At 55.9% G+C, this 14651-nt stretch overlaps 2 protein-coding genes across 7 annotated transcripts in view; one reads left to right on the forward strand and one right to left on the reverse strand.

Moving 5' to 3' along the window:
* KIAA0319L (KIAA0319 like) overlaps positions 1–351 on the reverse strand; it is a 107169-nt gene extending 106818 nt beyond the window's left edge. Inside the window, exon 1 of the mRNA XM_079946571.1 lies at positions 53–351. The gene's annotated coding sequence lies outside the window, so the exon portion shown is untranslated. The remainder of the gene's footprint in view (positions 1–52) is intronic.
* Positions 256–9338, forward strand: NCDN (neurochondrin). Of its 6 annotated transcripts, XM_079899036.1 has the most exons (8): positions 316–387; positions 661–728; positions 1603–1743; positions 2850–3818; positions 5015–5256; positions 5803–6027; positions 6431–6573; positions 7842–9338. In XM_079899036.1, the coding sequence occupies exons 2-8, from the start codon at positions 696–698 to the stop codon at positions 8276–8278; spliced, it is 2190 nt and encodes a 729-aa protein (XP_079755162.1). In that variant the 5' UTR covers positions 316–387; positions 661–695; the 3' UTR covers positions 8279–9338. The 6 variants fall into 6 exon arrangements, with proteins under 6 accessions (XP_079755160.1, XP_079755161.1, XP_079755163.1 ...); XM_079899034.1 differs by having other exon boundaries at positions 256–728; positions 1573–1743; XM_079899035.1 differs by having other exon boundaries at positions 256–728.
* Positions 9339–14651: the final 5313 nt, after the last annotated feature.

Here is a 14651-nt window from a genome sequence, read left to right on the forward strand (position 1 = left end):
GCCGCGAGCCCGAGGGGGAGGAGGGGTAGTGCTGGGGGGTAGAACTACGCACGAGCGAAGGAACCTGCGTCCCCAGGCTGTCGCCTCCCGCTCTCCAGAAGCGGTCTGCACCTTCGCCCGCCCTGCGCGAGCCCCAGGCCCCAGACTCTGGCAATACCCACAAGCAAGATGGCGGCAACGGCAGCACCCCCTACGGCTTAGCGCCCAGCTGTGCCATTGGCTAGAGCCTGGAGTGAGGCCGCCGCGGATTGGCCGAGAGCGCTGCGGGGGTGGGGGTGGAGCTGCAGCAGCCTGGAGCCGGGAGTGGGCAACGCGGCGTGAGCAGCGGCCCCAGGCTCCCGGAGCACCGCGCTCGGAGAAGACTTCGCTGCTCGGGGCCGCAGCCTGGTGAGCTCAGCCCCCTTCAAGCCCTCCCTTACATCCCAGCCGGGGCCACTCCGAGCCGGCGCCTATCGATGCCGACACACCCCGGGGACCCTATCGCGACTCCATCGCGCCATATCGCGACATCATCGTGCCTTGTCGAGACTCCATTTTGCCACAGCCCTTCTCAATATATAGCTATATCTTTTTTAAAAATTTGCTCTGTCATCTTTGGGGGCTGTCCCATGTCGTGATTTTGCCGTGATCTCTCCGTGACATAACCGCGCCATCGTGAAGTGTGATCTCATCGCCGCCCTGTCGTGACTTCATCAATGTCGTGTTGTGACCTGGCTGCGGCGGGACAGGTGGTGACCGTCAGGAACCCTCCTTCCCTTCTCATCTCCCCATCTCAGCTGCCCCTCTTCGATTATCCGGCTTTTGGAGTCTCCGTTGTCCTGGGAGCTACCCGGGACCCCTTCTTGCTTCTCCAGCCCCTGCCGGCGTCCACAGGCTGGTAGCCGGGCGGGGAGGGTGAGGAGAGGGAGCGCAAGGGGTTAATTCTGCTGCTGCTTCTGCTGCTCCGCTGCTGCAGCTTCTGCCCGAGGGAGGGAAAGGAGAGGAGGCAAGGAGCCTGCGGGGGCGACTGAGAGCCCTGGCTGGAGGGATGGGGTCTCCAGAGGGCCCTCTGAGCTTTCCCGGGTTAGCACCTTGCTTCCTCCCTTCTGCTGAAGCTTGTCTCCTGTCTCTCCTGAAGAAGGGAGGGGAAAGGAAACCTAGGATGCCCTTTTCCCTCATGCCAGCCTGAGTCCGGATAATCGAACTTCACCCGTGTATGTCTCCATTCCTCCGTGTCTGTCCTCACCACTCCCTCCCTGTACGCCTGGTGGAGGGAAACAAAACCTGGCCTCTGGTGCCAGGGAGCAGCTGAGCAGTGGGGCCAGCCCCCTCCCACCCCCAGGAGACTGGTGAGGAGTGCTGTCCAGCTGAGCAGCAGGATGCATGGTCCTTCTTTCCCACTTTCGGAGGTGACCTTGGACCAGGGTCCCTTCTTCGTCCCTAAGGACTTGAGGGTCCAGCCCCTTAAAGGGGCTCCCCCAAGGGAGGTCAGTCCTGAGGAGTCCATCCCTTCTGATCCTCCCCTCCCTCTGTGCTAATCCCTCCCTCCCTCCCTCCTCCACTCCCTCCTCCACTCCCACCCCTCCTCTGCAGAGGGATGCTCAGTCCCTCTTGTGTTCACAGTTGGGCAAGGCGGGCATCATGGCCTCGGATTGCGAGCCAGCTCTGAACCAGGCAGAGGGCCGAAACCCCACCCTGGAGCGCTACCTGGGAGCCCTCCGTGAGGCCAAGAATGACAGCGAGCAGTTTGCAGCCCTGCTGCTAGTAAGGAACTGACTGACAGTTGGGAGGTGGGAAGGGCTGGGTGGTTGGGCTCCCTAGGAATGAGGTCAACAAGTCCCCAAGGATATATAGGTGGTGTTGGTAACCCTGGAGGCACCAAAGAAGGCCCAAGGCACCTACCTGTGGACTCATTTTTGCTCCGCTGCGTATGGGAGCAAAGGGGAGAATGGGGGTGAATAAAGCTTGTGGCCCTAGGAGCCTTGGAGGAAGCTGAGTGGGTCTGCTCTCTGGGGCGTCCCAGAGCAGATGGGAGCTGACTCATAGGGTTGCAGCAGCAGGTAGTAACTAGTGCAGAATACCTGAGGGCTGGGGATGTTTGTTCTGGAGGTGGAGAGAGTAGCAGACTGGAAGTGACTGGGAAGGGGTCCTAGGGGATGGCCAGGATGCGTATGTAGGTTGCGGGTGAAGGATCTGGTTCGGGGCTTAGCCCTGGAGGAACCCAAGCTGGGGACAGCAGAACAGGAGCTGCAGTGCTGGGAAGGGGTGGGGGGGGGGGTGAAGGGAGGAGGGAGTACAGCCTGCTTGTTTGCCATGGCAACAGGGAGAAGGCTCCGGAGTCAAGGGCTCACACTGCAGCAGAGGAGGTGTTTAGGTGAAATGTAAGGGGAAATGTTTTGACAGGCAGAGCAGCGAGACACAGGAGCCATTTCCCCTGAGAAGGTGGCAGGAGTGGATCAGAGACTTCTTTGGAGAGAGCAATTAGGGAGAGACCCCAAATCCTTGGAGAATTTTAAACATTGAGTTCTAAGCCTCTTCCAACTCAGGATGTGTTGGACATCAGGAAGAATTTAGCTTAGACATCAGGAAGAACTTCCCAACTAACCGGGTAATGAAACAGTAGAGTGAGTAGTTGAGGAGGACCTGACCTCCCTTCCACAGGGATCACAGATGAGGGATCCCAGAGGTCACACCTGTCTGCCTCTGGGGAGAAGGAAGGAGCTGGATGAAGTGGTCTCTGGGAGACCTCCTGACCCCAGAGTGAATCTTGTTATATAACCTAGTCCTGCTAATGGTCAACCCCCAGAGTGCAGGGGACAGTCTTTGCCACCCCTTCCTTTCATCCTGCTGATAGCATATACCTCCCTTAGGTGACCAAGGCAGTCAAAGCAGGTGACATCGATGCCAAAACTAGGCGGCGGATCTTTGATGCTGTCGGCTTCACCTTCCCCAATCGTCTCCTGACTACCAAGGAGGCACCGGATGGCTGCCCCGACCATGTTCTCCGGGCCTTGGGTGTGGCCCTGCTGGCCTGCTTCTGCAGTGACCCTGAACTAGCTGCCCATCCCCAGGTCCTGAACAAGATCCCCATCCTTAGCACCTTCCTCACAGCCAGGGGGGACCCTGATGATGCTGCCCGCCGTTCCATGATTGATGACACCTACCAGTGCCTGACAGCTGTGGCAGGCACACCTCGTGGGCCCCGACACCTCATTGCCGGTGGCACCGTGTCTGCCCTGTGTCAGGCATACCTGGGGCATGGTTATGGCTTTGACCAGGCCCTGGCACTCCTGGTGGGGCTGTTGGCCGCTGCTGAGACACAGTGCTGGAAAGAGGGGGAGCCTGACCTGCTGGCTGTTTTGCGGGGCCTCAGCGAAGATTTCCAGAAAGCCGAGGATGCCAGCAAGTTTGAGCTTTGCCAGCTGCTGCCCCTCTTTCTGCCCCCAACAACTGTGCCCTCTGAATGCCTCCGGGATCTGCAGGCCGGGCTGGCACGGATCCTGGGCAGCAAGCTGAGCTCCTGGCAGCGCAACCCAGCACTGAAGCTGGCAGCCCGCCTGGCGCACGCCTGCGGCTCCGACTGGATCCCAGCGGGCAACTCCGGGAGCAAATTCCTGGCCCTGCTGGTGAATCTGGCATGCGTGGAGGTGCGGCTGGCACTGGAGGAGACAGGCACAGAGGTGAAAGAGGATGTGGTGACCGCTTGCTATGCCCTCATGGAGTTGGGGATCCAGGAGTGCACCCGCTGTGAGCAGTCACTGCTTAAGGAGCCACAGAAGGTGCAACTTGTGAGCGTCATGAAGGAGGCCATCGGGTCTGTCATCCACTACCTGCAGCAGGTGAGGGTGCAGTGCCCCACCCGAGGGGGCCCAGTGTGGGAGGGGGAGCCAGAAGGCAAGGGAAAGGGGGAAGTGAAACCCCAAACCTGGGTGTATGGGGAGACAGAGAAGACGTACCTACCTACCTACGGAGGGCTGATCCTGCAGCACTCCAGGGAGTAGTGTGTGGCCAAGCCTCCCTCTCCCTCCCTGAGCCTCCACACAAGCACTATACCACACGCCATATGTGCACTCCCATCACAGTACACACACGCACACACACAACACAGAAACCTCCTACTCACAACCCTCCCCCCGGTCCACACACACGAAAGTGAAGCAGTCTGTTCTGTTCAGTCTGCAGCATGGCCTTACACACATACACATACAAACTTGTAGCTGTACAGGGAAAAGGAGCAGGGCTGCCTGCTTCCTGTCCTCTGTGGAGGGTCTGCTAACTCCATTTGATCACCTGCCCCAGCATCCCTCCTGCCTGAGAGTCCAGCTCTCCTGTCCTGCAGGGGTTCCTTCAGCACTCCGGTCTCTTTTTTTTTTTTTTTTTGCGGTACGCGGGCCTCTCACTGTTGTGGTCTCTCCCGTTGCGGAGCCTGTGCTCCGGACGCGCAGGCTCAGCGGCCATGGCTCACGGGCCCAGCCGCTCTGCGGCATGTGGGATCTTCCCGGACTGGGGCACGAACAGTGTCCCCTGCATCGGCAGGCGGACTCTCAACCACTGCGCCACCAGGGAAGCCCAACACTCCGGTCTCTTTAGTAGCCTGCTCCAGCTGCATACCCCACACACCGTGCCAAGCTCCCATTGTCTCATTCTTTCTGATTTAGCTCAAAGTGGGGCTTCTCTCCTGGCCTCCCACCCCAGGTCAGAGCCACTGTAGAGGGAGTGTTTTCTTAGCTTTGGACCTGTGGGTCTCCTTCTAGCCTTGAGATGCTTTAGAGGCTGAGTTCCAGCGAGTGCAGGGGCATGTTGTCTAAAGTCCAGTTCCCTCAGCAGGCATGCCCTGAGGGCCTGCTCTGTGCCAGCCCCCGGTTGAGTGTGTCCCAACCATGCGCTGGCTTCTGGGTACACAGGGCCTGCCTTTGCGGGGCTCACAGGCCAGCATTCCCTTCCACTTGTGTTATTCCTAGCCTGGCCGGCATGCTGGCCAGGCAGGGGAGGTCCTCTGGTCCTGCTCCATCTCAGGGGAGCCCTTTGGCAACAGGTGGGGCCAGAGAAGCAGAAGGAGCCCTTTGTGTTTGCTTCCGTGCGGATCCTGGGTGCCTGGCTGGCCGAAGAGACCTCATCCCTGCGCAAGGAGGTCTGCCAGCTGCTGCCCTTCCTCGTCCGCTATGCCAAGACCCTCTACGAGGAGGCCGAGGAGGCCAATGACCTCTCCCAGCAGGTGGCCACCTTGGCCATCTCCCCCACCACCCCGGGGCCCACCTGGCCAGGGGATGCTCTCCGGTGAGTTTGTAGTTATGGTCTGTTCAGCCAGAATGTGCTAAAGGAAGGAGTAGCACGGATACCTCCCCTCTCCCCAAACTGGGCTGTGCCGGGCTTCCTGACGGGGGCCTGAGGTGTGGTAGTATTTCTGTTTGTTGGGGGCGGGGTGAGGGGTTGTTCCCTCAGGACACCTGGGCTTCCTAGTCTCACCTGCCAACCCCAGGTTACTCTGTAAAGAGAGTACTGCCATTGAGCATCTGCTGCCTGCCAGGCATTTTACTGTACCCTTTACCATTTTGATCTCATTTGGTCCACGCAGCAAATCTAGGACAGAAGTCTCATCCACATCTTCAGGATGAGGAAACTGAGACTAAAGGAGGTTAAAGTAACTTACCCACACTCACAGCCCAAGTTTGAGCCCAGGCCTGTGCTCTTTCTGCAGTGCCTACAAAGATGTGTTTTCCTTCTCCTCTACTTCCCTTTCTCTTAGATGGGGTGCCCCCCCAAAAAGGGAATCCTGGTGCCTTCATTTCTCCCCACACACATCTGTCCCTTCTACACCCCCAGGCTCCTCCTGCCCGGCTGGTGCCACCTGACAGTCGAAGATGGGCCCCGGGAGATCCTGATCAAGGAGGGGGCCCCCTCACTTCTGTGCAAGTACTTCCTGCAGCAGTGGGAACTCACATCCCCTGGCCATGACACCTCAGTGCTGCCCGACAGCGTGGAGATCAGCCTGCAGACCTGCTGTCACATCTTCCTCAACCTTGTGGTCACTGCACCGGGGCTGATCAAGTGAGGCCGGGGAGGAATTGGAGGAAGCAGGGGTCCTGCTCAAACTTGCCCCAAATCTCGGTCTCCTGCTTTGCTTCCCTGTGCCCATGGGTTCCTATTAGTGTTAGAATGAAAGGGTCTCAGAATGGAAGAGAGAGCCACCCCACACAGGGATTTGGTATATGTGGATTTGGTATATGTGGAAGCCCTCTGGGCATGTATGTCTACCTGCTCCAGCCATAACCCAGTCTCTGCTCCCCAGATGCCACGGATGGGGCCCAAAGTTAACTGTTCACCCTGCTGCCTAATTTCTTGCCAAACCCTGGCCTGGTAAAGCTGGGAGCCCAGCATCCCAGCTTTCCTCAGGACTTGGTCTGGCTCCACTAATCTCCCGCCTCCCATCTTTCGCTCCCTTTCTCCCCAGGCGAGATGCCTGCTTCACTTCTCTAATGAACACCCTGATGGCGTCGCTGCCCGCGCTAGTACAGCAGCAGGGGAGGCTGCTTCTGGCTGCCAATGTGGCCACCCTGGGCCTCCTCATGGCCCGGCTCCTTAGCACCTCTCCAGGTAAGCCCTGGGGACCCAGTCCTAACAGATGGAAGCAGAAGACCTGGGTGGACCTGCTGTGTTCTGGGCATAAGTCATCCTTTTCTGAAATTCTGAACAGAATTTTCCAGTCAAGGAAATCTCTGAAGTGCGCCTCCCTCCCCCGCCCCACCCCACCCTTCTTCCCCAAATGATAACGTTTTCTTCCTTCTGAAGCCTTTTAAGGCAAGGTCTGGTGGGTGTAAGTACAGGCCCGCTCCGAGGCACAGGCTTAAGCACCTGGAATCCCCAGCAGCCCAAGGAATCTGAATTCTGTGTTTTCAAGGTGGAGCCGCCCCCTCCCAGGCCTTGAGTCAGAAACATGACTTTTCTCCATTGAGGTTTTTCTGTGCTCGGCACCACACCTCGTGACAGGCTTCGGTGCTCCTGTGCGCTTACCTTCCCCACCTCCCACCTCACTCTGGCTGCATGCGGTAGGGAGGGGCATCCGCTTCAGCCCCCTGCCAGCCCTCTGTGTCTCCCACTTTGGCCGTGGGTGTCTGCTTGGGTCCCTCTGTCCCTGCCTGTTCCCTGTACCCCATCTGTCTGGTTGGAGGAGCGGCACAGATGCCTGGGAACAGGGTGTAATGAGCCTGTACCCTCAGCTGCCTCTGCTCCCTGTGTGTGGGGGCCCCAGTAGGGTACCTGGCAGCTGGAAGGGGAGCACGTCCCAGTAGACCAGGAGCTCCCCCTTCCCTCTAGCCCCCGAGCTCCCTCAGATCCAGGCTGCATGTCCACAGCCGCTGAGTAGAGCCACAGTGCTGGTTCACCCACAAATGCCACCAGGTTAGCCTAACAGCCTCGGGAAAGCATCTGCAGTGCAGGGGGCGAACCCCTGCAGCCGGGCGAGCCAAGCCTGGACCCCAGCCCATGGTCCCCTCTGGCACCCTCTTCTGGCCTGAGAATCAAATTGCTGCACCCTCCTCAGCCTATAAAGTGCTAGGCCCAGCGGAAGCTCCCATCACTACTCAGTCTACAGGAGGGTCCGACCACGAGGTAGTGTCCCAAGATTATTACATTTCATTCTCACCACAGAGTTCTAAGATTAGCACTATTGGCCCCATTTTACTAGTGAAGAAACAAGACCCAGAAAAGTGAATTAACCAAGGTCACACACTGAAGTCAGAGGGAGGGTTTGAACGCAGGCAGGCTGATTCCAGGCTATGCTTCGGCTCCTGAGTATGCCCACCAGGAAGGGAAGGGGCTGGTGAGGCAGCTCGTTCACGCCCCCCTCCCTCCTTGCCTTCCAGCTCTTCAGGGAACACCAGCGTCCCGAGGTTTCTTCGCAGCTGCCATCCTCTTCCTGTCGCAATCCCACGTAGCACGGGCCACGCCTGGCTCAGACCAGGCAGTGCTGGCCCTGTCCCCCGACTACGAGGGCATCTGGGCGGATCTCCAGGAGCTCTGGTTCCTGGGCATGCAGGCCTTCACAGGCTGCGTGCCCCTGCTGCCCTGGCTGGCCCCCGCCGCCCTGCGCTCCCGCTGGCCACAGGAGCTGCTCCAGCTGCTGGGCAGCGTCAGCCCCAACTCTGTCAAGCCTGAAATGGTAGCCGCCTATCAGGGTGTCCTGGTTGAGTTGGCACGGGCCAACCGGCTGTGCCGGGAGGCCATGAGGCTGCAGGCAGGCGAGGAGACGGCCAGCCACTACCACATGGCCGCCCTGGAGCAATGCCTGGCAGAGCCCTGAGGGGGCATCCACTGCGGACAGACCCGGGGGCGGGCGGCAAGGGAAGGAGGGAGGAGGCATCTCCCCTGAAGCCCCCAAGTTGGACCCTCTCCCCCAACTTCCCCCCGCTAAACATCCCAGCTTTCTGGCTTTTCCGAGGGTGAGGGCATGGTGCCCATCCTTCAAGTGTAAGGAACTGCGTCACGCCCCCTGGGCCCGCTCAGGGGCAGGGATTGGCTTGGAAATCAGCATGGCTGTTCCCGCCAGGCCGGGGGAGGTTGGAGCAGCCCGCAGGGAGGGCGGCACTAGGTGTCATTGTGCCCGATGTCTGGCTCCCTCGCAGGAGGGAGGCCCCCAGATGGGACAGGGCTGGCAGGAGCTGGCTGCTTCAGCCCATGTGCCCTGCCGGCCAGGGCGTGGGCTCCCCTAGACTGTGGTGCCCCTCTGGACTTCCAGGTCCACGTCCTTTAAATTGGCCGTTTGGTTCTTGCCCTTGGCCCCCTTGGGCAGAGAGCAGTCTCAGGCCGTTGACATCACAATTCTTCCTATCACTTCAGTGACCCAGGGTCTGAACTGCCCCAGCCTTCCAGGGCAACCTGGGGCAGACAGCCCTGGTGGGGGGGTCGGGAAGCCTTCCACCTGAGCTTCCTTGAGGGGACCCAGGAGCCCTTGGATCCTGGTCTCTAAGCTTTTGTGTTGTGTTGCAGCAGAGTGACCATGAGGGTTGGGGAGTTATTTATTTTGCCTGCCCTTTTCCCTGCTTGGACACCTGAGCATCTGATCCCTGTCCCCTTGGTGCCATATGGCCTGGCTGGAGACAGGAACCGAAGGGATGCTTACCCAGAATCCGCATGTTTCCCTAGTGACTGCACCCCATCACCATCCTAGTGCCTGGCTTTAACTCCCATCCCTGCTTGTGATTCCTCTCTGCAGAGAGACGCGACTGGCGGCTCCAGCAGGGACTACCTTTCTTATGAACCTGATCCCTTGCTTCCCTCTCCCCTTCCCTCCCCCAGTGCGTTCTGTGATCGCCCAGTTCAAAGCTGTGCACATGTGGACACTCAATAAATGTTCATTGGTGACAAGATGGCTTCTGTGTGGTCTGTCCTGCACCTTCTTCCTTCCAGGCCCCAGCAGCTCACAGCACACATGCCCTGCGAAACACACTTCACAAGTGTCCTCTCATTCAGCCCTCCCAAGTATCCAATGAAGCGAGCGTCATCCTGATTCTCCAGGTGAAGACACTCAAGCAGGGGTAGGTGATTTGTTCGAGGTGTTACAGCCAGTACGTGCCAGAGTCGAGGCTCCATGCGGGCCATCCAACTTCTCAGCCCACACGCTTCACTGCCAGGTCAGGTGACACACTCACATGTTGATGTGGCGAGGCCTCTGGGGGGGCGCTCGTGCTCCTGTGTACAAGTGAAGTTCCGCCCCTCCACGTCAGCAGACTCTGGCCAAGTGGCACTGCCACATCCTCCACTGTTTAAAGGGAAGTCAGAAATCTTAGTGTTTCTGTGAAATCTGATTTTGAGTGTGGATATTTTTAATTAAATCAGTACTACCCCAACAGAACAGCTGCAGGCCAAACGTGACTGTCAGACCACCAGCTGTTTACTTCTGTTCTATGCCAAGTGAGAAGGGGAAGGGTCTGAGAGCTTCGGTGGAGACTGGACCCAAGTACCCACGGCCTCACCAGGCCTGAACCAAAGCTGTAAGTCTGGAGCCAGACCAGCCTCTGGCCCAGGTTCTGCAGACTCTTTTCTACCTAGGCCCTCAAGCCTGCGAGCATTGGTTGAGCACATCCTAAGTGCCTACCTGTGGTTGGCTGTGCATAGACAGGAACATTCATTTATCTATTGGATGTACTGAAAGTCATGTCCTCGGCATGAAGTCCCTGAAATCCCTGAAAAATATGAGAAGACAAACCCTGCCTGTCGAGCAGCTTAAAATCTAGAGAGGAAACAGACAAGGCGAAGGACAGCTCCTAAAGATGTAAGCAGTTGCTTCCAGGGGGGTCTGAATAAAGTGTGGCTGGAGCATAAGAGCCCCTCAGCCTGGCTGAGTAAGTCCAGGAAAACTCGGAGGAAGTATTTGCGGCGAGACCTGAAGGGAGAAGGAGCTTGCCAGGTAGACAAGCCTAGAGACCGCAGCTTGGGAACTGCAAGTAGGTCATTACTGCTACAGTGGAGAGTGTGAAGTGGGGAGTGGTGGAAGATGAGGTTGGACCAGTGAGCAAGGACCAGATCTTACAGTTCCTGGTGTGCCAGGCTAAGCAGTTTGGATGTGGGGTCATGTTGAGACTGTGGATTTTTGAGCAGGTGGAATGTGATCCATTTGCATTTCAGAAAGATGACTTCGGCTGCAACAGGGATGACTGAGTCGGGGAGCTCGGAGAGGAGGTAGTAAGTCTGAATTGAGCCAGTGGCGGTGAGGGTGGAGAAAATATAGGTCAGAGTTAGCTAATTGGGCTTGGTGATTAATTGGAAGTGAAGAGGGATAAAGAGCGAAGGATGACTCCCAGGTTCCTGATCTGGGCCAGTGACTGGATAGTGGGGCCACTCACTGTCACGGGGAACACTGAGAGAAAAACAGATTTGTGTAAAACACAAGCTCATTTTGGTAAATGGTGAATGCGTATAGCTTATGTCCAGGAGGAAGTGGCTCTCTGCAGTCTGGAACTCAGAGAGAGACCTGGGCAAGTGACAGATTTAGGAGTTGTCAGTATAGGGGGTCCTTAAAGTCAGGGAAGCAACTGAGATCATCTGGGGAAGTGAAAAGAGAATAGAAGGGCCCCAAAGCCAAAGGCAACTACCCTTGGTCCTTGCTCTCAAAGTACTCTCCCTTGTGCGGTCGGGAAGAAAAACCCTGCATAAACCCTCAAAGTGCAAGGCAGACTGAGCTCTGTACTTTGGTGAGGGATGGTCAGAGAGTTCCCGGCTCTGGAATGGGGAGGGGACTAGGCTAGCAGGGTAAGACCAAGTTTGCTCCTGGTAATTCAGCAGCAAGGGAGAAAGGGGGACCTGAGCTGCAGTTGTGAGATCTAACCACGAGGTGGCGCCTCAGCATCTCCTTGTGCCTGATTTCCCCCATCCTGCAAACAGCCCGGCCCAGAGCAGAAGGTTGTCAAAGGCTGGGAGGAGTGGCTGTGTCAACAATAAAGGAGGCCGGCCTGAGCCTTTTCTTAACATAAAGTCCAAACGCAAACTCAGGGCTTTCCTGGTGGCACAGTGGTTAAGATCCCGCCTGCCAATGCAGGGGACACGGGTTTGAGCCCTGGTTCGGGAAGATCCCACATGCTGCGGGGCAACTAAGCCCGTGTGCCACAACTACTGAGCCTGCGCTCTAGAGCCCGCGAGCCACAACTACTGAGACCCGCGTGCCTAGAGCCCATGCTCTGCAACAAGAGAAGCCACTGCAATGAGAAGCCACTGCAATGAGAAGCCCGCTCGCCGCAACTAGAGAAAGCCCGCGCGTAGCAACAAAGACCCAATGCAGCCAAAAATATAATTAATTAATTAATTTTTTAAAAAACCCCAAAAAACAATGCAAACTCACTTTTTGAAAAGAGAGGGGAAGATTTGAGCCTGGGAGAAGAGCAATAGGGCAAGTATGCCAAATGGGAGCCCATGTATGTTTGAATATGCGTACCTATGTGTCAATATATGTCCTATGTTCCCATGTGTCCCATAAGTGTCTCTGTGCCCTCTGTGTCCAGGGGTGTCTGCACATGTACCTCTGTGCACATTCCAGGGCTCCACATGTGTGCATGTGTTCCAGAGAGTGGGCAACCAACAATGCCCACCTCCATGCCTCAGAAAGTGAGGAGCCCCTTGGTGAACAAGAAGGGCAATAGAGTCTGCAAGCACAGGACCCGGAAGCTTTGAGGAGCCCCCAAAGCAGCAGCAGACCATGCAGAACATCCATCTCCCTGGTAGCCATAAGTGAAATCATTCATTTATCAGGTGACCTCCCCAGATTATACCTGAGTTCTATGTCTAGCTACCCAGGGTCACGTTCACATGGAGGCTTCCTAAAGGATGCCTCAGTAGGCTGAGGGATTCATAAACTCATCCATTCATTCATTTGTCATTTATTTAATGAGCGTTTGCTGAGCACCTGCCATGTACCAAGCCCAGCACTAGACTAGACATATTTTCTCTTTCTCCTTTCATCTTCTTCTTGTGAACTGGTTCCTGAGGCAGGAAAGGAAGATTAGGTTCAGCTGCAAGGAGCCTAAAATGCTGGTTACAGTGTTTAAAATTTTTCTCCCCAAAGATGAGCCATGAGGAGCCACAGGAGAGTTTTTAGTCAGGAGGTAACATGGTCCAGTCATTTTTGTGGAAGAAGAGATATGAATGAAGGCAGGAGGCCATCTGGGGGTGGGGGGTTGTTGCAATGGTCTAGGCAGTGGTATTCAGACTTGACTTTGCTTCTGAGCCACCTTACAGGCAATGGCTGGGCCCCACTCCCAGAGTTACTGATTCAGTGGGTCTGGGTGGGGTCCAAGAACTGGCAAGTTCTTCTAACAAGTTCCCAGATGTCGTAGGTGATGCTGGTCCAGGGACCACACTTTGAGAACTACTGGTCTATGAGGAAGAGTATGGTAGCTTAAGATGCTGACAGAGGATGGAGAGAGATGTTTAAGGATTAGAAATGACAACACTCTATGAGGATTAGCTTATGGAGGTGAGGGAAAGGACAGAGGCTGGGATGGCTCTTCTTAATTTGAAGGATGGTGGTGCCACTTAAAGAACTATAGAACACAGCAGGAGAGGCAGGCTGGGGTTGGTGGTGGGGGTGGAGGAAATGTTGAGTTCAGTTTGGGCCTTGGAAAGTCTCAGATGGCTGCAACAAGGTGTCTGGAGGAAAGATCCAGCTGGCAAGTGCATCAATGGGTCTGGATTTTTGGTGAGAGATACAGACTGGAGATAACAAGGTTGGGAGATAACAGCAGACAGGTAGTCATTAAAGTCTTGAGAGGGGATGAACTCACTAGTGAAGAGTGTAGATAGGAAGAAAAGGCAAGAGCTGCAACTCTGGGAATGAATAACTGACCTTAAGGATGTGAGTGAAAAGAGGGGAGATAGAAAAGGAGACTGAGGGACTTGCCTGATGGTCCAGTGGTTGAGAATCCACCTTCCAATGCAGGGGACGTGGGTTTGATCCCTGGTTGGGGAACTAAGATCCCACATGCTGCGGGGCAACTAAGCCCACGCTCCACAACTATTGAGCCTGCGTGCTGTGGAGCCCACGCCACAACTAGAGAGAAGCCCGCATGCCTCAACGAAGATCCCACATGCCACAACTAAGACCCAAAGCAGCCAAATAAATATTTTTTAAAAAAAAAAGACTGAGAAATGGTCAGATTAGAAAGGAGGAGAAAAAAGCAAGAAGAGGTTGTCTTAAGCTGCAGGGAAGTAGGGTGAGGAAACCCAAGGAAGCCACTGGGCAGGCAGTTCTTCTGGCCTTCCCAAGCCTACTGGAGAGAGCAGGAGAGCCCCAGAGCTAGGCACAGGCATCATCAGCCTCGCTGCTCCTGGACGTCTCCCAAAGGGGTCCACCGAGCTGCGTGCATTCAGTCACACATACACCTGTCCTGGAGCCTGATATCTAATGTCCTGTGGCTGAAGTTGAGGGTCGGGGGAAGAGGGGTCTCACCATTGACTCACATATCCACACACATAGACACACACACACACACACACACACACACACACACACACACTCCTGACCTCTGATCTGTCCTAGGCATGAGGTTGCAGAGCTGCCCAATTTTGCTTCGTCTACCACCCTAGCTGGTGGTTCCACCTTCTGGAAAGTTCTTAGTGATGAAACGTTGCCTGCTTCTAGCCTCCTCATTCCCCCAAAGCCTCCCAGGCTGAGATGACCCAGACCTGAGTTCTGCACCTGCCGTGTGCCTTCTGGGATGCCCTCCTCAAGTCTCCTCCACATACCTCCCATGCGTTAATGGTGTCACCTCTATCTCCCTTTCTCCTCTAATTTAGCTCAATATTTTTACCTTTACTTTCTCATCTTCCACTTCATTAGGAAGGGGCCTAAGAAAACATCTAGTCCTCTCTTCCTTCCCGTACCTTTTTTAAAAAAATAATTAAAAAAAAAATTTTGGCCATGCCGCACGGCGTGTGGGATCTTAGTTCCCTGGCCGGCGATTGAACCCACGCCCCTTGCATTGGAAGCACACAGTCTTAACCACTGGACCGCCAGGGAAGTCCCCCTCCCATACTTTTTTATTGTTGTTTGTTGTTGAAGTTGCAGAAACTGAGGTCAGAGAGGAAAAAGGTCTTGCCCAGAATCACACAGTCCATCGGAGTCAGGACTAAATTCTAGGCACCTGAGTCTAAGGCAATAAAGAATACTAATTCTGAACCCAGAA

This window comes from Stenella coeruleoalba (assembly GCF_951394435.1).
Source record: "Stenella coeruleoalba genome assembly, chromosome: 1".
Taxonomy (NCBI): Eukaryota; Metazoa; Chordata; class Mammalia; order Artiodactyla; family Delphinidae; genus Stenella; species Stenella coeruleoalba.

Bases quoted from the DNA above. Each gene is read 5' to 3' on its own strand.
- NCDN (XM_079899034.1), top strand. From the start codon at position 696: ATGTCGTGTTGTGACCTGGCTGCGGCGGGACAG. The intron at 1,744-2,849 runs GTAAGGAACTGA...TACCTCCCTTAG, and splicing joins AGTTTGCAGCCCTGCTGCTA to GTGACCAAGGCAGTCAAAGC. The intron at 6,028-6,430 runs GTGAGGCCGGGG...CTTTCTCCCCAG, and splicing joins ACTGCACCGGGGCTGATCAA to GCGAGATGCCTGCTTCACTT.